Genomic DNA, 26,088 nt, shown 5'->3' with positions numbered 1-26,088 from the left:
GGTGGGTGATCTGTAGCAAGCAATAATTTGAATAGCAGTTTTGCCCGTTGTTAGTTGCACATGGATGATCTCTGATGCATCGTGCTGTGCCACTAACCTGGAGGTCTGGGTATCCTTGATGAATATGGATACTCCCCCGCATTTGTATTTGGGTCCGGGTTTTGTGGAAGAAATGTATGGTATGAGTTGTAGCCTGGTAGTGCTGGGGTGCTCTCTGGAGCCTTAAACCAGGTTTCTGTTACTGCACATATATCGATTTTCTCCATACTGTGGAGTGCCTCGAGTGCATGAATTTTGAGGTTTAGACTTCTGGCATTGAGCAGCATTACCCTCAGTTTTTTGTTACTTGTGCTATTTACGTCGGTGGGTTTGTCTTTTGAGCCTTGCCTAAAAAAGGCACTATGGGGGTGGCAAGAGCCTTGGGCAGTATTCGAAAGCCTAAGGGTGACAGGTGCAAGCCATCTCTAGCAAAGCAGTGTGGCTTGTCGAGCATGTCATCCCAGGCTGACAGGCGCTGTATCCCCTTTGAATGACACCAGAAGCTTAGCCAATTGTTGAAATTAATAATTTTTTCTCTGTATCATGGTATCATTCTTGGTGAGTGCAGGATGCTACTCAGGGTCAGGGTCATACCGGCCTGGGCTATGTGATCAGAGAGCTCCTCCATGTCTCTTTTCATATAGTCCAGGGAGGTATGGCTCAGGTCATTCACACCAACATGGACAATGACAGAGTCATATTTGTACTTGTTCTGGAGTGATCTGAGTGCTTGTGTTATGTGGCGGATGCTGGCACCCGACAGGCAACTAACAGTAACCTTCTTTTTGTTCAGCCTAGTGAGTGGGACGTCAGTGTGCCTGACTATAGAGTCACCTATTACTAGTGTGTTGGGTATGTTATTTTGCCTTAAGAGCTGTGATTGTGTGGCACACTGGTTTTGTGAAGTATGTGTTTCATGGTTTGTGTTGGGGGGAGGTGGAGGTTGCTTGGATTTCTACTTTGGAGGTCTCTGTTGCTTTTGCAGATTTTTATTTAGAGCCTCCGAGTATGTTTTTGTGTATTTATGTGTGCTTTTTGCCAGTGCTGGTTTCATAGGTCTATGTGAAACTGGTGGTGTGATGCAAGTAATTCCCTTCTCCTCTTGACTGCCTGGTCCAGTCTTGGGTTGAGAGAGCTTATCCTCCAGTTTGGCTGTATAATTGCATCTCTCACATGTATTAGTGTTTGGTGGAAGGAGGAGAGGGTTGTCTGTGTACATGAAGCAGTTGTAACATTCCCTCATAATGCCCAGATTCACCAGTTGGACTGGAGAGTACACCTGAAACTGCCCTTTGGACATGCCTGGATAGGTACAGTGAACTGATTTACTGATTGGCTGGTAAGGTTGAATAGAGAGCCTTGTCCTTCTCTACAGTATAGGGGGGTCTAGTGCTAAGGTTTATTAGTGCTTCCTATGAGTTTTGGGCAAGTGCTGGGATGAAAAATGAATGATTTGAGTGCTTAAGTTGAAGGTTTGTCTAGTTCCAAGGGAAAAATTGAAGAGCAGACTTTGTGGAGCCGGGAATAGTTATACCCCAGCTAACTGGCACTGCCCAGCATGCAAAATCGCGCAAATGCGGGTTTTATAACAGGGAAATGAAAGAGATAGAAATTAGCCCAAAATGGCCAATAAACTACTAATTTCTGAGCTGAAACCACTCCACGAGGGATAGATAGGCTGCTCAAACCTCCCTCTCTCACAGTGAACAGAGAAACTTCCTTCTATCCAAGTATGATATGGGCAAACACAGAAACTTGTAACACAGCCCTGAATTCAGCACTAACCTGAAAACTGGGCTAAACTAGCTTAGAAAGGTAGGAAAACAAGTATTTTTTTTTTTCAGAAAATAAAGCAGATATAATCAAAAAATACTTTAAATGCACAGAATGTTTTTTTTTCAGAAAATAAAGCAGATACAATCAAAAAAACACTTTAAATGCACAGAAATGGCTATCACACGAGTGTGTAACCTGCAACAGTTAAACAGGTAATTTAAACACAAAAACAACTTTGTTAAAGTGCAGGCAGTAAAATAAGTACAATATGTAGCTGAAACAACCTTTTTAAATCACAGAAACTCTAGACAATTGACGTTTTAGGCGGAATTAGCTAAAGGCAGCAAGAAAATGCAGAAAAATGATACTTAATCACTCCAAAGTCTCTCTGTTGTCTCTCTGCTGCTGTAGAACTCTGCAGGGCACCAGGCAGGAGCTTGCTGAGCTGTATACTAGCACAAAAACCTTGCAAAGGTGGGTTTTATAGCAAGGAAATGAAAGAGATAGAAATTAACCCAAAATGGCCAATAAACTACTAATTTCTGGGCTGAAACCACTGCTCCAGGGACAGATAGGCTGCTCAAAGCTCCCTCTCTCACAGTGAACAGAGAAACTTCCTTCTATCCAAGTAAGGTATGGGCAAACACAGAGACTTGTAACACAGCCCTGAATTCAGCAATAACCTGAAAACTGGACTATACTAGCTTAGAAAGGCAGGAAAACAAGTATATTTTTTTTTTCAGAAATTAAAGCAGATACAATTAAAAAAACACTTTAAATGCACAGAAATGGCTATCACACTTGAGTGTGTAGCCTACAACAGTTAAACAGGTAATTTAAACACAAAAACGACTTTGTTAAAGTGCAGGCAGTAAAATAAGTACAATATGTAGCTGAAACAAGATTTTTAAATCACAGAAACTCTAGAAAACCGTCATTTGAGGCAGAATTAGCTAAAGGCAGCAAGAAAATGCAGAAAAATTATACTTAATCACTCCAATATCTCTCTTTTGTCTCTCTGCTGCTGTAGATCTCTGCAGGGCACAAGGCAGGAGCTTGCTGAGCTGTATACTGCAGTTAAAGGAAACGTTGGTATATACACATGAACCTTAACATTATTGGGTAGGGTTAATACATTACTGTAGCTATTTAGTAGCTAGCTGTAGCAAGGTTTAAAGGAGTAAAGCTCAACTGCAATGAAAGAGTGAGTGAAGGATGTAGACCATAGATGCGAGTGTGAAGTGTGCGACAGGACAGGAGGAAATGTCATGGCAGTTACTACATCACTGTACAATTATGGATTGGGAACATTTCATCCTCCCAGTTCATTAGGAAGTGCTAACTTATCCCAGATACTCTAGACTTATCATCTTCTCAAACATAATTACAGAACATGTTTCTAACTATTTTCAAAAGAATAACATATACTGTGGAAGGGCTTGAAATGCATACAGCAATGAAGACAATACAAACATGATCTGTTTCTACCCTCAAATACTTCTCTTAACCCATTAGTTTCTGCCTTCAGATATCCTAGTTTAATCTATTATTTGCATTTTCATTTTTCTTACTGGAAGATTTTTCTAGTGAATTTTTCAATAGGGATTTAAGTTCAAATTTCTGAAAAACAATGCAGAGACAAATACAAAATACACGCACCTGCTGTAGCAGAGTGATTCATTTCTGCACTGTAAGCTTCTCCATCTTGCTCATTCACCTCCTGATTTGTATCTTCCATAATCGTATCTGCAGAAATAAATGACTCATGTCAAATTTAGATCAATATCATGACATACAGCTCTTAGGAAACTAATTTTTCTAAGGTCCACAGCAAGAGAATATTTTTCCAAAAGGGCAATACCTGCAGATTTATTCAAGAAAAACGGTAAAAGTATGTTTCTTCAAGTGTATACACCAGTTTTATAGTGCTGAACAAGGAAAAGGCATTAGAACCTGAAAGCAAACATAAAACCTATTATGAACTAAACTGGGAACCACAACTTCTCCCAAATATTTTACAGTTCTGAGTAAGTCAAAATCTCCCAATATCCCCTGAAAACTGACACTTTTATGGAGTCTGTGTTATCTGGTTCACAAAACCATACTATCAAGTTTGTACATATGAAAAACAAACTTATAAAATAAGTTCATGCATTACATGACCCCCCCCCCTACTTTGCTCCAGGGTCTCTGCAACCACTCAACAGCATGGAATTAGTAAGAACACTATGATGTCACTAACAAGTTTATTATTGGATCTCACTATTGCTTTAAGAATGAATGTAGCCTTAAGGGGATACATGTTGTATGTGGTATTGCTTACAGTTTGTGCCACATGCAGTGAAGAGATTGAGCAGTGATATGACCAGAGACTCTGTCTCTCTTTGTTTACTCAAATACAGTAAAAATATTCTAAATAAATATTACATGATGTAAGAAAGGGTCTTGAAACCAGAAGTACTTTCATAGTTTTGCTTTTAAATCACACTCCACTTTACTGAACTAAAATCTAATGGCCAGTTTCACAATGCATTAATCATAATTTATCTGCTCTTTTTTTTTCAAAAAAATACAGTATTTAAATTGATTTTAACTGTGTGGAAGGAATATTAACTGAACTGGACATTAGTCAGTGTTTGCTGAATTTTGTTATTTGCTAGTAATTACAGGTGTGGGGGTAGTCACATTCTTTGATTTCCTGTCCTTGCCTATTTAAGTGGTACAGTGTGAAATATTTTCTGCTTAAAAACCTCAGCTTTGGCCGGCTAAGAACCTGCTGTATTCAACTGGACATAAGAGAATTTAAGTACCTTTATCTGCTCTTTTTTTTTCAAAAAAATACAGTATTTAAATTGATTTTAACTGTGTGGAAGGAATATTAACTGAACTGGAAATTAGTCAGTGTTTGCTGAATTTTGTTATTTGCTAGTAATTACAGGTGTGGGGTAGTCACATTCTTTGATTTCCTGTCCTTGCCTATTTAAGTGGTACAGTGTGAAATATTTTCTGCTTAAAACCTCAGCTTTGGCCGGCTAAGAACTTGCTGTATTCAACTGGATGTATAAGAGAATTTAAGTACCTTTATCTGCTCTTTTTTTCAAAAAATACAGTATTTAAATTGATTTTAACTGTGTGGAAGGAATATTAACTGAACTGGAAGTTAGTCAGTGTTTGCTGAATTTTGTTATTTGCTAGTAATTACAGGTGTGGGGGTAGTCACATTCTTTGATTTCCTGTCCTTGCCTATTTAAGTGGTACAGTGTGAAATATTTTCTGCTTAAAAACCTCAGCTTTGGCTGGCTAAGAACTTGCTGTATTCAACTGGACGTATAAGAGAATTTAAGTACCTTTATCTGCTCTTTTTTTCAAAAAAATACAGTATTTAAATTGATTTTAACTGTGTGGAAGGAATATTAACTGAACTGGAAGTTAGTCAGTGTTTGCTGAATTTTGTTATTTGCTAGTAATTACAGGTGTGGGGGTAGTCACATTCTTTGATTTCCTGTCCTTGCCTATTTAAGTGGTACAGTGTGAAGTATTTTCTGCTTAAAAACCTCAGCTTTGGCCGGATAAGGACTTGCTGTATTCAGCTGGACTTAGAAGAGTATTTAAGTACCTTTATCTGCTCTTTTCTTTCCCCAAAAAATACAGTATTTAAATTGATTTTAACTGTGTGGAAGGAATATTAACTGAACTGGAAGTTAGTCAGTGTTTGCTGAACTTTGTTATTTGCTAGTAATTACAGGTGTGGGGGTAGTCACATTCTTTGATTTCCTGTCCTTGCCTATTTAAGTGGTAGAGTGTGAAATATTTCCTGCTTAAAAACCTCAGCTTTGGCCGGCTAAGAACTTGCTGTATTCAACTGGACGTATAAGAGAATTTAAGTACCTTTATCTGCTCTTTTTTTTTTCAAAAATACAGTATTTAAATTGATTTTAACTGTGTGGAAGGAATATTAACTGAACTGGAAGTTAGTCAGTGTTTGCTGAATTTTGTTATTTGCTAGTAATTACAGGTGTGGGGTAGTCACATTCTTTGATTTCCTGTCCTTGCCTATTTAAGTGGTACAGTGTGAAATATTTTCTGCTTAAAAACCTCAGCTTTGGCCGGCTAAGAACTTGCTGTATTCAACTGGACGTATAAGAGAATTTAAGTACCTTTATCTGCTCTTTTTTTCAAAAAATACAGTATTTAAATTGATTTTAACTGTGTGGAAGGAATATTAACTGAACTGGAAGTTAGTCAGTGTTTGCTGAATTTTGTTATTTGCTAGTAATTACAGGTGTGGGGGTAGTCACATTCTTTGATTTCCTGTCCTTGCCTATTTAAGTGGTACAGTGTGAAATATTTTCTGCTTAAAATCCTCAGCTTTGGACAGGCTAAGAACTTGCTGTATTCAACTGGACGTATAAGAGAATTTAAGTACCTTTATCTGCTCTTTTTTTTTTCAAAAATACAGTATTTAAATTGATTTTAACTGTGTGGAAGGAATATTAACTGAACTGGAAGTTAGTCAGTGTTTGCTGAATTTTGTTATTTGCTAGTAATTACAGGTGTGGGGGTAGTCACATTCTTTGATTTCCTGTCCTTGCCCATTTAAGTGGTACAGTGTGAAATATTTTCTGCTTAAAACCTCAGCTTTGGCCGGCTAAGAACTTGCTGTATTCAACTGGACGTATAAGAGAATTTAAGTACTTTTATCTGCTCTTTTTTTTCAAAAAAATACAGTATTTAAATTGATTTTAACTGTGTGGAAGGAATATTAACTGAACTGGAAGTTTTGACTCTGCTCTTCAGTTAGTCCCACCCACCTCCCTGTTTTTGTTTTGGTGTTAATCTTAGTGGCCTTGCAACTGCCCGCCCCTCTTGTAAATTTGTGTTTGGATACTCCTTCTGGGCCCATCTCATTTGCTCACTCAACTGAGTGCAGTGAGATCATATTCTGATTTCAGGCACTCCTACTGTGTACAAAGAGAGCATCTGGGAAACAGAAAAAAAAATTAAGCTTGTTTCCTGCCTTTCCTGTTAAGTGGTATAGACTATTTGTAGGCTTCTGAGCCCCCAAGCCCTTCTGTGTTGGAGGGAAGCCTTCTAGCTTTGTTTTTTTTTTCTTATAACTAGCCATTTTTCTAGTTTCAGCACTCAAATCTGTTTCTTTGATCTCAGCACTTATTCAGAAAAAAAAAATTCATCTGCTTTTACTGTACTTGTGATTCTACCTACTTTGTTTTAATTTTGCATCATCTTAAAAGTACTCAATAGTATTTATTACTGCTTGGTGTAACTCATTCTAAGCCTTTAGGTTGAAACACTTGGGCTTCGGACCAGTTGTTTTGCACTGAGAGGGTTTGTGGTCTGCACTGTAGTGGCAGAACAGGTAGCTTACATCCTTCTAGGTTGGGAACTGCTGATTGAGGGCTCAGTGTCTGTTATTCTAAAAGTGTATTAATTCTGGTTTAAGCACTTGGGCTTTCAGGCCAGTTATTTTACATTAAGAGGGTTTGTGGTCTGCACTCTTGAGGAGAGGCTGGACTCTGCCCTTCTGAGCTGGGAATTTCTGGTTAAAGGCTTATAGTGCATGCATACTGCTTCTTACTGAAGTTGGTGCACCTGGTTTGCTGTGGCATAGACTGGATTCAGGCCTGCTGGATCTAACTTTGTTTGTGTAACTTGAGCACTAATCCAGGCATTCTCTAAAGTATTCAATTGTATTTATTACTGCTTGGTAGTAACTTGATTAAAGTGTAGCTATCATTCTAAGTCTTTTGGATTAAGCACTTGGGCTTCAGACCAGTTGTTTTACATTAGGAAGGTTTGTGGCATGCACTGTGGTGGCAGGACAGGTAGCTTTCATCCTTCTAAGTTGGGAACTGCTGATTGAGAGCCCAGTGTCTGTTATTCTTAAAGTGTATTAGTTCTGGTTTAAGCACTTGGGCTTCAGGCCAGTTATTTTACATTAAGAAGGTTTGTGGTCTGCACTCTTGAGGGAGGAGAGGCTGGACTCTGCCCTTCTGAGCTGGGAATTTCTGGTTAAAGGCTTATAGTGCATGCATATTTGAACTGTATCTTACTGAAGTTGGTGTGCCTTGTTTGCTGTAGCATAAACTGGATTCGGGCTTGCTGAATCTAGCTTTGTTTATATGCTTGTTGTTTGTTTGCTTGTTATTTCCCTGGAACGCTAATTCCACCTAATACACGGCTTCTCAGCACTTCTGTGGATCACTAGTGATATCTGCATTGCTTACTGTACTTATTTCCTTGTTTCACTTGAAAGAAAGTTACTGTTTGTCGTTTTTGCATTTAAGTTACCTGTAACACATTGCACTTAAGTTACCTGGCACTTGCTCACTAAAGCAATTATATAAGTCAGCACTAAAAATTAAAAGCACTACACCCTCACTCCCCACTGGCCCTGGTTTTCAATTATTAAGGAATTCCCAATATTATTCTAGCATGTCCAAAGGTCAGTTGTCAATCTCCTCTCCGGTCCAGCTGGTGAATCTGGGAATCTTGAGGCAATATTACAACTGCCTCATGTACACAGACAACCCTCTCCTCCTCCAACAAATTCCAACACATGTGAGAGATGCAACCATATAGCCAAACTGGAGGCTAAGCTCTCTCAACTCAGTACTGGCATAACCAGTCAGGAGGAGAAGGAAACCACACTCACTACAATTCCAGTCTCACATAGACCTACCACGACAGCAAACCAAACACATAATCACACAAAAACATACTCAGAGGCTCTAAATAAAGATCTGCCGAAGCAGCAGAGACCTCCAAAGCAGACACCCAAGCAGCCGCTACCCCAAAACAAAACACGTGCAACACATATCTCACAAAGCCAGTGTGCCGAACAGTCACAGCCCTTAAGACTAAACAACACACCTGATACACTTGTAATAGGTGACTCTATCATCAGGCACACTGACATCCCACTCACCAGGCTGAACAAGGAGAGGGTCACGGTGAGCAGCCTGTCAGGTGCTAGGATCCGCCACATAACACAAGCACTCAGGTCACTCCAAGGCAAGTACAAATATGACTCAGTCATTGTCCATGCTGGTGTGAATGACCTGAGATGTACCTCCCTGGACTACATGAAAAGAGACATAAAGGAGCTCTCTGAGCATGTAGCCCAGGCCGGTATGACCCTGACCTTGAGTAGCATCTTACCATCACCAAGAATGATGCCACAATATGAAGACAAGATGATCAATTTCAACAATTGGCTTAAGTACTGGTGTCATTCAAAGGGGATCCAATGCCTGTCAGCTTGGGATGATATGCTCGACAAGCCACGATGCTTTGCTAGGGACGGCTTGCACCTGTCACCCTGGGCTTTCAGATATTGGCAAAGGCTCTTGCTACCCCCATAGTGCCTTTTTAGGCAAGGCTGAAAAGACAAACCCACCTCCATAGGTATCACAAGGGATAAGAAACTAAGAGTAATGCTACTCAATGCCAGAAGTCTAAACCTCAAGATGCACGCACTCAAAACTCTCCTTAGCATGGAGAACATTGATATCTGTGCAGTAACAGAAACCTGGTTCAGGGCTCCCGAGAGCACCCCAGCACTACCAGGTTCTACCTCATACCATGCTTTTCGCCCCAAAACTTGGACCGAACCACAAAAGGAGGGAGTATCGATATTCATCAAAGATACCCACACCTCCAGGTTGGTGGCAAAGCACAAAGCATCAGAGACTATCCATGTGCAACTAACAGTGGGTAAAACTGCCTTCCAGTTTATAGCCTGCTACAGACCACCCTCCCAAACCCAGGAACCCCACTCGGCCTTCCTGAGAACACTGGAAAATATGAAGGTCTCTCCAAACACCATTATATTGGGCAACTTCAACTACCCAAACATAGACTGGGAGCATTACTCTAGCTCCAACACCCTAGCCCAAAGGTTCCTAGAATTTATAAACTCAAATGCTATGGAACAACTTGTTACCACTCCCACAAGAGGGGAAAACATACTGGACCTGATCATCACCAACATGGGGACTCTATGCTCCAGACCAGAAGTGTATCCCTCATGGGTAAGATCAGACCATAAACTAATCTCACTGGATATTCACATCCCGACCCCACCCCTGCCCCAAAAAACCACAGTGAAAAACTTCTCTAAAGCAAATTTCACACTCCTCAAAACTGAGGTGGAATCCTTCAAAGCTCCCGGGCCTGTGGAAAATATGGTCCAGACCACAGAATCCTTTATAAATGCATTCTATGAACAGTTTCAGGAATGCATGGATCATGCGATCCCAAATAAAACCAAGACCCAATCCTCCAAAGGCAGACGTCCTGTCTGGTGGACCCCAGCCATAAACAAACTATACAATAGAAGGAGGAAGATACTAAATGATAGAGCAAAATCCCAAAAAGGGAAGGCATCACTGATCAGTATTAGCAAAAACTACGGGCACACATAAAATTGTCTAAGGCCAGCTTCGAGAGAAAAATTGCACAGGACACTAAGGATAATCACAAGGCTTTCTTTAGTTATGTTAGGAACCTGGGTGGTAATTCCCAGATATGCTCAGAATTAGTCCAAAATGACATAAAATACACCGAACCCACAGACATTGCCAACATCCTAGCTGACAGGTTCAGCGCAAACTCTCAACCCCTCCCCACCAAAAGGGCAAATATCTATCCCAGCAGAGTGCTGCCCCCCTGACATCTCAGATGCTCAGGTAAGAGCCACCCTCTCCAAAGCAAAAACACAGCATCAATGGGACCAGACGGTGTCCCAGGCTGTGTCCTACATGAACTCCAAGAAGAGCTAAACCCAAACATAAAACTACTGTTCAATCTCAGCCTTACTACAGGATATGTGCCCAAAGAGTGGTGTGCAGCAACAGTGGTCCCTCTCCATAAAGGTGGTGCCTCAATGGATCCTGGAAACTATCGCCCCATAAGCCTGACTAGCTTGGTCTGCAAAGCTATGGAAAGGATCATCATGGACCTCATAAATAAAGATATTGGGGACCTACAAACACTGGATCCTACCCAGTTCGGCTTTGTTAAGGGCAGATCCTGCCTCTTAAACCTGGTTGATTTCTTTGAAACAGTCACCAAGGCCATTGACGAGGGAAGGTGGTCCACACAGCCTACCTGGACCTCGCAAAAGCCTTCGATACAATACCCCACTCTGGCATTATAGATAAGCTCACCAGCTTAAATATAAACCCCTATGTCACTAGATGGATTGCAAATTGGCTCAAGGACAGAACCCACATGGTTAGAATTGCTGGAGCCATGTCAGACTCAAACCAGTTACAAGTGGTGTCCCACAAGGCTCAGTCCTGGGACCTCTCTTGTTCGGTATATATTTCTCGGAGGTACAGGCCAACACAGAAGGACTGTGGCTGACCAAGTTCGCAGATGACTGCAAACTGGGAACCATAATCGACTCTCCAGCTGACACAAGCATCCTCCAAAAGGGCCTCATAGAAACAGACAACTGGTGCCAGAGCCATGGCCTCAAGCTAAATGCCAAAAAGTGTATAGTCATCCCCTTTGGCAAAAACAAAGTGCCCACAAATTACCACATAGGTGGTAATCCATTAAGTACAGAAGAAGTAATTAGGGACCTGGGGACCCAAGTTGATAGCAATCTCTCATTTGACAACCACGTGGCCAAAGTGGTTAGAAAAACATTTTATATAGCCCACCTAATCATGAAGGGATTCACATCTAGATAAGGGACGTCATCGTGCCTCTTTACTCATCCCTCATCAGGCCCATAATTGAGTACAATGCCCCTTTTGGGATGTACCTTACCAGACACCTGCAGCAACTGGAAAGACCCCAAAAGTACCTCACCAAGAGGATCAAAGGGCTCAAACAGATGCCATATGCTGCCTGGTTAAAGAAACTCCAGCTCTACTCAGTGGCATACCGCCTGTTCAGAGGCGATCTGTGCCTGATGTATAAAGCCATGTCCAACCCAGAATTAATGGACATGCTGCACCTCAGAAAATCCAAATCCCATCGAGCTACGCTCGAGAGACTTGAACCTCAGCACTGAAATAAATAGGACATGCTGGAGGGACAGATTCATAACCCAGAGGCTCCCTTCACTCTGGAATAAAATCCCAGTCCAGGTTAGGCAGAGTCCCTCATTGACTCTCTTCAAGAGGAATCTTGATGAGTGGATGGGAGATCGTAGGTTTACCCCGGGTATCACTTCTGTGTCACTGTTAGACAGAGGCACAGTATACTAACCTCGAAAAAGGGCATAGCAAAATAAATTTAAAATGGGTGGCGAAAGCCAAACACATTCTGGCTAGGCTTATAAATGCCCTAGGGGAGATAGCCTAGTATGAACCTATGAACCTATAATCTTCATCATATCAAAAATGCATATTTGTCAAAACTTTCTCCCCTTTTTAAAAGCATAGTCACCACTGTTTTCTATTTTGTGTCATAGTCTCAAACTGAGAAAATAAGTAATACTACAATTTATGCACTCATTTATCTATTTGGTTGTTTGTTAACTGGGGTAGAAAACTCATCTAGTTGGTCCTTTTTGGGTTCAGCTTGAGGATTCATTAATTCTAGAAAATATTGTTTGTAAACATAGCAATTATGAATAAGGCAGCTTTAGGTAAGTGAGAATGGTATATACCTTAGAATTAACAGTGTAGTTAGGATAACAAAATCATTACACATTCTGTAGGCAATCACAAAGTATATACAGTAGCTGCTACAGGGCTGAGAAGGCAAGTGAATATGAGGCGTGAGATAGAACAGGAAAATAATTGGTGATTTTTATTTACTGTATCATTATATAATCCAGGGTTGGGTATATTTTGTCCTTAAAAATAACCAGACAAGCTCCAAACAAAATGACAGATGATATTACAAATTTATTTGATGATGGTCTAGGAAGAAGTCTATTTATGCTGACAGTAGATCAGTTTTCCTTACTTAATCTAATAAACTACACCCACCACACTATTATAGATATAAAACCATATGATACATTTTAATAATCATATGACCAAGAAAATTTGAAAAAAAAATGAAGCAACACAAATAAATCAAATCACTTATATCCTTCTAGCGAAGGAACATGAAATTACTTATTACAAAATAAAATGATTACTACTTAAACAATATGGCCATTAATAATGTACTACTCAGTCGTATTCTGCATTACAACTAACTTAATGATGGCAACACAGAACAAGTATCATATCACTATAAACACAGTTTGAGCATTAAAAATTGTGTGTGTGTCCCATTCCACTACCTCTGAAGACATCATGACATGTGCCTGAATATACCAAGAATACATAGGAATCACAAATGAGTACTTTATAAACACCTACTCAGTAAATGATAACTCTATGTAATAGGTGTTAGGGTGTGGAATATGGCATTTACTGTAGGCATCTGGGGACTGCAGTTGAACCTTGACAATCCCTTCTACCAGTTGTCCCTAGTCAATACTGTGGAGGTCATTGCAGAGGTGGTGGACCTGCACACCCCTCCTGAAGATACTGGTGTATCCTCAAAGCTCCCTCACAATCTGCTTCCACATGTTGATCTTGATGAAGTACCTCTGGCATGCCAGCCTAGCTAGATAGAATTTTGTAAATACTTCTGTGTCATTGTAAATATTAATATTACCCACAGGATTGTGTTACAAATGTAAGAAAACTGTGTTATGTGCTGAGCTTCAAAAATGCAACCACAGTGCACCCTGCTGGAAAGAAAGCAGAAATGTGTAAATTCTATGCCTATGTAATGTAATGTATGTTTTATGGCAGAAAGTGAGACATACAGAGTTAACTTGCAAACTCTGAAAAAAATAAGCAAAGAATTATATGACTGTGTGATCTTAAGCTAAGAGACAGGATATCTGGGCTAGGAGTTTCTTTCTATTGTCTTAAGACAGAGATAATTACTAGGTTTCACATGTAAAGTATATTTTATTGCTCTGTGACATCCTGGCAGCTGCAGATCACAAAGAAATGTTAAATTTTAAGTTCTGTGAGCCTGGGAACTTAAGTAGTGATGACAAGAATAGTGTAATCTGAAATGAGTCAGCAGTAATGTGTATTATCAATTTAAGAACTATCTCTCAGAGAAAGAGAGTACATTTTGTATTTTGTTGTGAAGCTGACAACAACTCACCAGTGCTTGGTTTGATCTGTAAGTAGGATTTAGATCTTAGCATGTCTCTTACAGATAGATAGGAATATAGCAATATTAGTCTAGCTGTTTTCTATATTTATGTCAGACTGTCCTACAATGTTGTTTTAAAGTATTTCCTGTGATTTCTGAACTCTCTGTTGTCACTATGTTGAATTAATAAGTATTGCTTTGTGCTTTTATTATTTATTAAATATTTTTAAACCTTTTAACTGTGGCTGTTTTGTGTAGAGATAATTTAAGCTCTTAGAGTACTTTCACGTATTTGGTGATACAGTGAAAGCCACTCCTAAATAGCCTTCAAGTCTCAGTCACATTTACCAGTTGGATAATAATAACATTGCACAGTAGAATTGGACACCCTTTGGTAAGGGCCTTTAGAGTAGCTAAGAGTAGTTGGTGGCAGTGATTACTACCTTATAGCCTGAGCGTATAGCTAGTGAATCTGTGCCAGCCTTCCCCAGGAGTGTCTGTGTGTTTGCATATTAATCAAATCTCAAAGTGTGTGTGTGTGTGTGTGTCAGCTACTTGGGCAGGGACATGAAGCACTGGCTAGACAGAGAGGGTACTGTAGGTTTTGGCTTGACTACTTGGCTGAGATCTGAACCCTATAGCTGTGCCAGTGGGGAGTCTTATTGGGGATCTGAAAAGACACAGAGAAACACCCCAGACTGACTGTGATCTCTGTGTGCTCCTAAGGGAAATTGCACTTCACTGTGTGTACTTATTATCCTCCCAATGTGGACGCTCCTCACTGGTGCTAGTGGTAAGGATTGAAGGTCCTTGATCACTGGGCCAGTGCACAGCATCACATATTAATTGTTTGGCAGTAGTGGGATATCCACATCAAATATTAATTGTTTGATAGTGGTGAGTTAGCCACATCACATATTAATTGACTTGTAGTGGTGTGGACATTGAATTCCTGTAGCTTGTACAGTGATCACTGAAGTTGTTTTTGTACTCTAAACCAGCCACGCAGTGAACATTCAGAGTTCAGCTCACAATTGTTTTATTTCTTTTATTAGCTTAGTCAGGGAGAGCAGGCAAGCATGTCAGCAGAGGACTATGGTAAGCTGACAAAGAGCCAGTTCACTGAGATGTGCCATGCTAAAGGACTGGTGCATGGAAACCCGACTAAACCAGACATGATTACAGCTTTCGTCACAGCTGTGTCTGAGAATAGCAACCAGGAGGGTTATCAGACTGGCCATGGAGATGTACAACACTCAGAGAATGGACAGCTCAATCTTTCTACAGAGGACTTAGAAATCCATCTGGAGTTAAAGACACTTGAGTTGGAGGTCAGGCATTTGGAAATAGAAGCTGAGGAGAAGGAGAGGCAGAGACAACATGAAAAGGAGATGCTGATTCTTAGCCAGAGTCATGGAGGTAATGGGGAAGGGAGTAACCAGACCCCAAAAGCAACAAAGGTCAGTAAATTTCTTCCACAGTTTACAAAGGGGGATACTTTTGATAGTTTCATTCATATGTTTGAGAGGGTATGTAAACAGTATGTAGCTGACAAAAGGCTCTGGGTACGGTTCCTGACCCTCTTACTCCATGGTAAAGCTGTAAATGTTCTATCCAAACTGTCTGATCATGACTTTCTAAATTATAATGTTGTAAAGAATTGTTTGTTAGAATGTTTTAAGCTAACACCTGAAGCTTATAGGAAGAAGGTTTGTGAGCATAGACACAAGGCAGATGAAAGTGTCTGTGAATATGTTGCTGAACTAAGCACTTATTTTCATAGGTGGGTGAGTGGATGTCAGGTCACCACTTTTGAAGGGCTGGCAGACCTTTTGGTGAGGGAACAAGCCCTTAGCACTTTGCCTGAGGACACGAGGATCTGGTTAGCTGATCGACAATGCCTTACTGTAGATAAGTTGGGTAAGAAGGGAGACCTGTACCTAACAAGCAGGGCAACGCTGCACAGGAAAGGGGCACCCAGTGCTGCTCATGGTTCTAAGGGAACCCACGGTCTGCAGCCAGGACTGCCTCATCATAATCTGACAGTAGAAGGGGAAGCCACTATTCAGGTACATGTCCAAAATCTAGTGTTAAATGTTTTGAATGCAACCAGTGGGGCCATGTAGCATACAGATGTCCATGGAGTCAAAGTGGGGAAAAGGCGAGGGAGCCAGTAAGTGGGAATGACAAAATGTCAATAGTAGGTTGTCTTGAGACAACAGGGGTACCAAACTACCATCCTGCAGATGTCCTGATAGGGAAGGATTTTGATAAGGCAGTGCCATGTGTTCATACAGTTACACTCAGTCAGGCTTGGAGACAAGCATGTGGGTCTGGTGGCCTGGGGTAGTCCCAGACAGACTGCACACTTGAAGCCAGGACTGGTGAGGTGGTTACTTCTGGGAGGGAGCTACCCTGTAGCAGTGTGACTGAAGGTGAGCAGCAGCTGTTTGTGGGTACTGACGTTCCCTTGGACAGAGTGACTGCAAGGACAGAGGTGAGTGGTAGTACCCAGGCTGACAATGAGGCACCACTGTCAAAGGATACCAGACTTCCTGTGGAAGGGGAACTGGGAAGGGTTACAAAGAGAGAGCTGAGATAGGCTTATCTCTCAGACCCTACATTACAAGGCCTGAGGCAGGTAGCTAGTGAGGCACCTGATTTTTAAGGGAAGGGAAATCTGTATACTGGGACAAAGGGTTACTGTATAAAGAGTGGACTCCTGAGGGAGGGCTAGAAGGTAAGAGGATACAGCAGTTGGTAGTGCCTAGAGTCTACCATCTGGCCCTTCTAGCCATAGCCCATGATATTCCCTTTGCAAGCCATATGGGCATAAAACATACAAAGAGACATATTATGGAGAACTTCTATTGGCCTGAAATTTCCAGAGATGTAACAGGGTACTGCAGGACCTGTGATTAGTGCCAAAAGGTAGGCAATGCAAGAGACAAGGTTAAAGCTCCTTTGATGTCTTTGCTTGTGATTAAGGAGCCATTTCAGAGGGTAGCTATGGATATTGTGGGACCTCTGAGCACCCCAAGTTCCACAGGGATAAGGTATATCCTAGTGGTAGTAGATTGTGCTGCAAGCTACCCTGAGGTAGTGGCTTTGTCCTCCATTGAGGGGGGAAAAGGTGGCAAATGCTTTGTTAGAGATTTTCAACAGGGTAGGTTTTTCAAAAGAAATACTGACTGACAGAGGTGCCAATTTCATGTCAGACCTACTGGCCTCTCTGTGGAAGTACTGTGAGGTGAAGCACTTAAAGACCACTCCCTACCATCCCCAGACTAATGGTCTTGTTGAGAGCTTAAACTCTACACTCAAATCCATGATACAGGCATTTGCAGATCAGTTTAAGAGGGATTGGGTCACATATTTGCCCCATCTCTTGTTAGCTTACAAAGAGGTTCCCCAGGAATCCACAGGTTTTTCAGCCTTTGAGTTGTTGTATGGGCATAGGGTGAGGGGTCCTCTAGATTTAATTTGAGATAAGTGGGAGAGTAAGTGTGACTCTCACAAGGAGTCTGTTGTGGCATATGTCCTAAACCTCAAGACAAGGCTCTGGGAACTCATGGGCTTGGTCCAGAAGAACCTGGCAGAAGCCCAACAGCAGAAAAAGGTCTGGTATGACAGGAATGCTCGAGCTAGAGAGTATGCTGTAGGGCAGCAGGTAATGGCTCTCATTCCTGTCAGACACAATAAGCTGCAGGTAGCCTGGGTGGGACCCTACAAGGTGATAAGGAAGGTCAGTGATGTTAACTACATGGTGGAACTGCTAGGCAGGAGGCAGGAGCACAAATTGTACCATGTTTACATGATGAAACCTTACCATGATAGGGAGGCCCTTGTGCTGAGTATTTGCAGTGGATTGCAGGAGGAGTCTGAGGGAGATCTGGTGACTGATCTCCTCAGTGAGGTTTGGACTGAAACCTCAGTGGAAGGGCTAGCAATGTCCCAGCAGCTATCTCCTACCCAGGTTCAAGAAATCCGAGCAGTGTTACAGGAGTTTGGGGACATGTTCACTGGGAAACCAGGGTGCACCCACCTGGTGCAGCACCAGGTGGATACAGGACTCCAAAGGCCTATTATGCACGCCCTTTATAGGGTGCCTGAGAGAGAGATAAACAGACTCTGAGGGATGAGATATAGCAAATGTTCGAACTAGGGGTAATTCAGGAGTCCAACAGTCCCTGAGCCTCCCCAGTGGTGGTGGTGCCAAGGAAGGATGGCAGCACCAGGTTCTGTGTGGACTACAGGAAATTAAATAGTCACACAGAGTCAGATGCGTACCCCATGCCTTGGAGAGATGAAGCCCTAGAGCAGCTGGGTGGGGCTAAGTATGTTACCACCATTGATCTTACCAAGGGTTACTGGCAGGTGCCCTTGACTCCCAGTGTTAGAGAAAGGTCAGCCTTTGTGACTCTTTTTGGCTTGTATGAGTTCATAAGGATGCCCTTTGGGATAAAAAATTCCCCAGCGACTTTCCAAAGGCTGGTAGATCATATCCTAGCAGTACCAGAATATTTTGCCCCTGCTTACCTAGATGATATTACCATCTACAGCCATTCCTGGCAAGAGCAGCTTCAGCATATCAGAGAGGGGCTGGGCAGACTACAGGGGGCAGGGTTGACCATTAAGCCCAGCAAATGTCAAGTGGGCATGACAGAGGTCTCGTACCTGGGACATAGAGTGGGGAGTGGTAAGATCAGGCCAGAACCTGCCGAAGTGTAAGCCATTCAGACATGGCCTGCACCTGTTACTAAAAAGCAGGCAAGGGCATTTTAGGGACAGCAGGGTACTACAGAAAGTTTGTCCCCAGTTATAGTACCATAGCTGCTCCCCTCACAGACCTGACAAGGAAAAAACAGACCAGATAAGTAGTGTGGACCTCAGCATGTGAGCAGGCATTCCAGAAGCTTAAATAAGCTTAGGGAGGACCCTCTGTGTTAGCCAGTTCAGATTACAGCAAAGAATTTGTTGTGCAGGTGGATACTTTGAACCATGGGGCTGGGGCTGTACTTAGCCAGATTTCTTCAGATGGAGAAGAGCACTCAGTGGTTTATCTCTGTTGTAGGCTCCAACCCAGGGAGGAATGCTATGCAGCTGTAGAAAAGGAATGTCTAGTCATAGTGTGGGCACTGCAGAAACTTCAACCTTATCTGTATGGAAGAAAATTCACTGTAGTTACAGATTACAGTCCCCTAACATGGCTACATTGAGCCAGCCAGCAAAATGCCAAGTTACTAAGGTGGAGCCTAGGGTTGCAAGCATATATGTCAGTGCAGCACCACAGTGGGATTAGCAATACCAACGCAGATGGGCTCCCAAGACAGGGAATGGGATAAGGTATACCGAGATAGACTCAGCCCTCTCAAGCAATGTTTCTCAAGGGACACTTGATAAACTAGCTTGAGTTCTGGGGGGGGGTGATAAGCTGAGAGGCTGCCAGCCTAGATAGATATAATTTTGTAAATAATTCTATGTCATTGTAAATATTAATATGCCCATGTTACAAATGTAAGAAAACTACATTATGTGCTGAGCTTCAACAATGTAACCACAGTGCACCCTGCTGGAAAGAAAGCAGAAATGTGTATAAACTCTATGCCTATGTAATGCCAAAGTGGTTAGAAGATCCTTCTATGTGACCCATCTGATCACGAAAGGGTTCGCATCAAGATCCAAGGATGTAATGGTGCCCCTCTACTCTTCCCTCATCAGACCCATTATTGAGTACAATGCACCAATTGGAATGTACCTGGCTAGACATCTCCAGCAGCTGGAGAGACCACAGAGGTACCTAACCAAGAGGATTACTGGTCACAAACAGTTGCCCTATGCAGCACGATTGAAAAAGCTAAGACTGTTCTCTGTTGCATACCGCTTTCTCAGAGGCGATCTCTGTCTAACGTACAGAGCCATGTCCAACCCAGAATTGTTGAACATGCTCCATCTTAGCAAAACCTAATCTACTCCAGCTACACGCTCTAGGGATATAAACCTCAACACAACAATGAATAGAACATGCTGGAGGGATAGATTCCCTTCGCAGAGACTTCCCTTACTATGGAACAGGGTTCCGATCTACATAATGCAGAGCCCCTCACTATCACTCTTCAAGAGGACCCTTGATGAGTGGATGGGTAACAGAAAGTTCACACTGGGGATCACACCAACAGCACTACTAGATAGGGGCCAAGGGTATTAGCTGCTAGTTCAAAGGTCTAGAGAACTACTAAATGGGCGGTGAATACCGCACAACGTGGCTGGGCTAATATATGCCTTCGGGCAGATAGCCCAGTACCAACCTATGAACCTATAAAATGTATAAATGTATCAAGATATATACTGAGAGAACAAAATATGTACTAAAATATACTGACAGCATCATCTGAAAAAAAAAAAAAAAAAAACTTTAACTTGAAAATTTGAAGTAAAACAAAAATAAGCAGCCAGAGCTAATGTGTATGTGAAAAACAACACCCATGAAGTGTGTACACCCACATGTATATATACATATAAAACACACACACACACACACACACACACACACATATATATATATATATATATATATATATATATATATATATATATTAGACACTATGTTTGTCTAAATCAGTGCCTGTAAAAAATAGCACCTCTTTTGAAAATGCTCCCTAAACCTTCTTTAATAACTTAATCTGACATGCATATAACAAATTTTACCTCAGTTGTCAAAACCCTCATTTATATGAAAAAACAACACGTCCTAGATACATGTGTATGTGTGGAATAGCAAATCCAATAAGTAGTAGCAATAGTCTCACTTATAAAAAAAGTCCATTATAAGACATGTTAATGTGAATATGTAAGTAAGCATTGTCACAATATCATGTTCCATTTATAGGACCTAAAAGGCATCATTTAACCCTGCAGAAAGCAATGTCCTTGTCTGAATAATCCGTTAGCTTTATACTTCAGACTTCCATGTACAGGATAAATTTCAGACTTCCAGTAACAGGATGAGTATTATCCAGTTTATCATAGTGCTTATCTATCCCCATGGATGTAAAAATGGCAGTTGGATAATGCTGACAGTGTATTAGGGGCGTTGCTGCAACAGATGTCACTAAGGTACTGATTAATACACACTCTTAATGGCCTTGATGTCTGACCAGTGTGAAACACACCATAAATGCATTTTCCAAGATAAGTAACTGAATTAGTTGCATGAGTTATGTGCGCATGTATATCAAAACACCTACTGCTATTTTAGATACACAAACATTACACTGGCTGCAAGGAAAGTAACCTCTTAGTGTAGGAAGTAGTGAAAAGGAGTTTACTGGTCCCCTAAAATGCCTATCTACACCCAAAATTTGACTTGACTTCTTTCCCCTGTGGAAAGTGAACTTAACATTATGTGGTAGTAAAGAATGAAGGTAGAATATTTTGTGGAGTGTGTGCCTAAAGGGTTGTATCAATTGCCTCATCTGGTACACATTACTTCAGTCGCTTGCTTGTAAAGCTATTCGTCTCCATTATCTCTAGGTCAGTATTGTACAAGGTTAGAACTCGACATCATATTCTCTTCAGGTTTTACTTTGCCCATATTATCAGTAACATCAGTGGGTTCCTAGAGCAAAACCTTTTGTCCTCCCAAACAAGTGACTGGTGGGGGAATGGTAACAATGATAAATTAAAAGAATTTGACAGTATTCAAACCTTGTAAGGGGATAATTTGTTCAGACTTTGTGAACGGTCTGAAGCTTTCTGGACTTCCGTTCAGCACATCAGGTCCTGTCAGTAGTGGCTGTTTTGACGTTCAACTATGACCAATATTTAGATGATAGAGGACGGCTTCATCTGAGCACTGTTCTGCTTGTATAAGAAAATATAGATATGTATGTAGATTAATTAAGCTGGTGGGGTCAGCTTAAGTTGGGATGACTGCATGAGGGGGCCAGTGGGTGGGTTGATTTGCTGCACCCTTTCTCTTGTCCCTCCTGATGTTTTCCAAGAAAGAAATAAAATGAGAATACAGTCAGATGATGAGTGGTTTGCTGAATTCAGCCCAGGTACTAGACCTCTCAACAGGCGAGGTATTCACAGGATGTCCAGTTTTATGCTTCATATTCTTGGCCTACACTCCACAGAATGGGGCTTTTGGCAGATCATTGAGGAGTGAGGTAACTACATGGCGACATTCTTTTCAGTTCAGATGTATCCTTGAAAGGCACTCTAATGCAAGACTGTCATTATGGCAATTTTTCTAGGAAGGGGCAATGAGAGTAATGAAGGGCAATGTTCAAAATCTGTTCTACAGTAGATTCATGCTTTTGTCCCCCCAGTTTTTAGGCTTTGTCCAGATTTATTGTAATAATGAAGTGAGAGGTGTGCCTGGCTGGGTGAACAAAAGTCTGCTTTTCTAACTATTCTCATATTGTTTGGACTATTTTGGTCACAGTCCTTCACTAGTCGTTACTAATGTTAGTTGTTGGGGGTCAGGAATTTGGCTGAAATACTTTCAGCTTTTATTTCACTCAGTGCTTCAGTTCTGGGTGTTTCATGGGCTGAAGAAAGTTGGTAGTTAAAAGAAATAGAGACGGTAGAGATAGAGAGAGAGAGAGAGAGAGAGAGGGAACAAATAGAAGAGTTAATTAATGACGTAGACATGCTCCATATCTAGAGTCGTGAGGGAGGTAGTATGGCAGAGAGTTTATCGCTATTGGCTGTGCCGAGCAGGTAAAAGTTTGCCCTGAGAAAGATTTTTCACTGAATTCCCCCTTTTATGGAGATCAAAGAGCCTAGATCCACAATAGACTGAGACTGGATATATTATATAAAATGGTTAAAAAAGCATTCAGTTTTATAATATAGTAACTAGCATAACTCACAACCATCCACCTCCAGAATGTAAATATAACCTCTCAAAACAGGGACAAATGGTGAAAATATGAAACACTTAACAGCTAACTACAATTTCAACTAGAAGGTCACAGGATGGTGAAATCTTACTACTTTATTCTTACGAAAAGTTCCTTTGACTAAATATTGGGCTTTAGCATTATCTACTATGGATATCAGCTAAATAAAAAATTCTTAACACTGAATGTGTGACAGGTTCTTTCTCTGTGGAACAGTGAGGAAGATAGACTTTTAAGCTTCAAAATTTGAAGCATTCCTTGTAATGAGGCACAGATGAGAGCTACAACTACTGGACGTTACATTACTCAGCATTGGTGTTATGGAAGGATCTCTTCATAAAGTGTAATTGGTCAATGGGACAGTGGGTAGCCATCACTTCAGTTAGAGTTACAATATGCTCTAATGTGTCTCGCTTTGCTTAGTATTGAATGGTGTATGGGGTTCTCACTTGCTTTTGGTGAGGAAGGTTATGGGTTCAGTTTTCTGTCTCTCTTTCTCTTTTGACATTATGTCAGGTACTTTCTCAAATTTTCCTCATTAACAGCGATGAACACATTAGGTTCAACATTTTTCTACTTCCCCCGATTCCCATAAGTAATGATATCAGGAAGAGGGGGATGAAATAATGGAATAATTAGAATTTTAGATGCCTTTATGTAACAAACACATGCTATTTCTCTTCTTCATTTCTGTCCACTGGTTACCTTAATAGTTCTAATAATTACCAAGTTTCCCTTTTTAACTCTTACTAGTTCAGGGGTTTCCCTCATTCTGTACGTAAGAGGTAGAGAGCTCTTGCAGCAATGCTTATTGCTGGGCTATGACAGAGAGATATTAACTTGCTTGTTTGCATACCTTTCATCTGAGGAGAGTTTCACAGAGTGACCAAGCTTGGTGGTCGCATAAGAGGTCAGTATGTACCTGATGTACTTTTGTCAGCTTATGTTTTACGTTAGGGTGGTTGTAATGTCAGGGTTAACATTCTTCTATGGCAGTTAGGAAAAACAGTGAGGCTGTGAGGTATAACAAGCTACTGCCTGTGTTCAGTGTTAACCTGGGGAAAATCACTTAACTAGTTAGGGCATGGAACAATTGAGAATTTTGACCAGGCATACATTGGGGCTGTTGGACTGGTTGCCTAGTAGCGAGTCGTAAATGTATGCACTAGATAATTTCTGTCAAGCTATCAGGGATTTGGGTTACCAGAAAATGGCAGGCACTGAAACTTCGACGTAATAATTTTAGATAAAATATTTAAATTCACACTTGCTGTTCTTGACATTTTAACAATTATGTGAGCAATGTTTAAATCTTGAAGGGTTTTGTTCTCCCCCCTCTCTTTGGCTTGGTTCAGATTCATACATTGAGATGTTGATAGGTACACTTGTCGCATGTATTAGAGAATGTTTAAAAGAGCATTCAAAAAGCATTGATTTAAAAAGATCAAACAGACAAAACATAAAAAGAGAATGAAAGACACTATTTCTCACATGGATATAACCCCCCTGCATCCCCCACACCCACTGCTAAATCTATACACTAACTCTCATGATCGCACTGTAGTGGGGAAAGGGGAAATTCCCAAACCTCCCTGTGCTGCAATATTGCACAAAGAGCTGCCAGAGGAAGAAAAGCAGCTGAAAAGAGCATTTGTTCTTATGAGCATTCATTCATAGCTAAAATACTCTACACACACACACACACACACACACACACACACACACACACACACACACACACACACACACACACACACACACACACACACACACACACACACACACACACACACACGCGCACACACACGCACACACACACACACACACACACACACACACACACACACACACACACACACACACACACACACACACACACACACACACACACACACACACACGCACGTACACACACACACACACACACACACACACACACACACACACACACACACACACACACACACACACACACACCTCAGATTGGGGAGTAGTTATGCTAGTTACATTCATTGCTAAGCCAGATGGGGTGGTAATGTTATTAGCATAATGCCAAGGTGCAAGTGTCTATGATTTGTACAGATTCACTGGAAAAGCACCGGTTATATACCATAACAATGGTGACCTACCTGATTGGTATGTCTTGATTAGCCTTGTGTGTTGTCAGGCACAGCAGCAGCCTGGAGGACACCCCAAAATATATTAACAATAGGGGACAGAACAGTGGCTGCTACAGGTTCAAAAGTTCATAGGATATTACTAGGTAAACTGCTCAAGAGGCCTTACAAGCCTAGCCAGTTTTACCCAGATTTTACCCAATATTCAATCCCGAGGGGAAAGATAACAAGGGTCAGCAATGGGGTTTTGACAATTTTTACAGATTGCCTCTGTCCAAATGGGACACGGGTGCCGCACAGACGTGAATTTAAGATTTCCCATCCATTGGTCTTGACTGAGCTTGAAAAGGGGCAGGGAAGGGCTCTGCTTCATGTGAATAGGAATCCTATTCCAGAGGAGGGACACTCTCTGGGACACATGATTTATTCATGTCAGAGATCAGGTATAGATCCTTGGAGCAGGGAACCCTCTTGCAGTTACTTTTGTGAATATGAAACATTTCTTTCAGGGCTGGGTCACAGACTGCCTTGTAGGTCAGGCATAGATCACTACTCAATAATTTGTAGGAAACTGAATATAGTGAAAAGGCTGTTAATCGGTCCGCATATGACATGTTGGTTATACCCTGTAATTCTGGTGAGAATCATCTGAGGACACTCCAACTGTTGCAGGTGTCTGGAGAGGTACATACCAAAGGGTGCCTTGTACTCGATTCTTGATCCAGTGATGGCAGAGTACAGTGGTCCTGTGACACCCTAGAACTAGATGCCATGCCCTTACTTATAACCTGAGCTACATAGAAAGATTTCCTCACCACCATGGACACAGGGGGGTCAAAGTTCAATTACTATCTATCTGAGTTCTAACATCTCTTACCACTGAGCCCACTCTTGGGGGTGGTACTATCAATGTTGTAATTTGCAGGGGTATTTGACTTCCCAAAGGATATTATTATGTACTACTTCACATTAGTTTGTGGCCATGGCTCTGACATCAATCATTAATCTGCATCAGTCCTTTCTGTAGAATATCAACATCATTTGGGGATTCCATGATTGTTACCAACTTGCAATAATCACCAAACTTAATCTGCCAA

The 26,088-nt window shown here is 41.3% G+C and overlaps 1 protein-coding gene across 1 annotated transcript in view; it reads right to left on the bottom strand.

Moving 5' to 3' along the window:
* Window positions 1-2,727: 2,727 nt before the first annotated feature.
* Window positions 2,728-26,088, bottom strand: part of LOC122814486 — a 466,448-nt gene continuing 443,087 nt past the window's right edge. The window contains exons 7-8 of the mRNA XM_044087061.1: window positions 3,475-3,561; window positions 2,728-2,768 (exon numbers count right to left, since the gene is read on the bottom strand). Of these exons, the coding sequence (XP_043942996.1) occupies window positions 2,728-2,768; window positions 3,475-3,561 (128 nt within the window). The remainder of the gene's footprint in view (window positions 2,769-3,474; window positions 3,562-26,088) is intronic.

The sequence above is a fragment of the Protopterus annectens genome, chromosome 10.part0, assembly GCF_019279795.1.
Source record: "Protopterus annectens isolate FY-2018-M chromosome 10.part0, PAN1.0, whole genome shotgun sequence".
NCBI lineage: Eukaryota > Metazoa > Chordata > Ceratodontiformes > Protopteridae > Protopterus > Protopterus annectens.
Note: the sequence above shows the minus strand (reverse complement) of the source record. Positions and strands in the feature narration are given on the sequence as shown.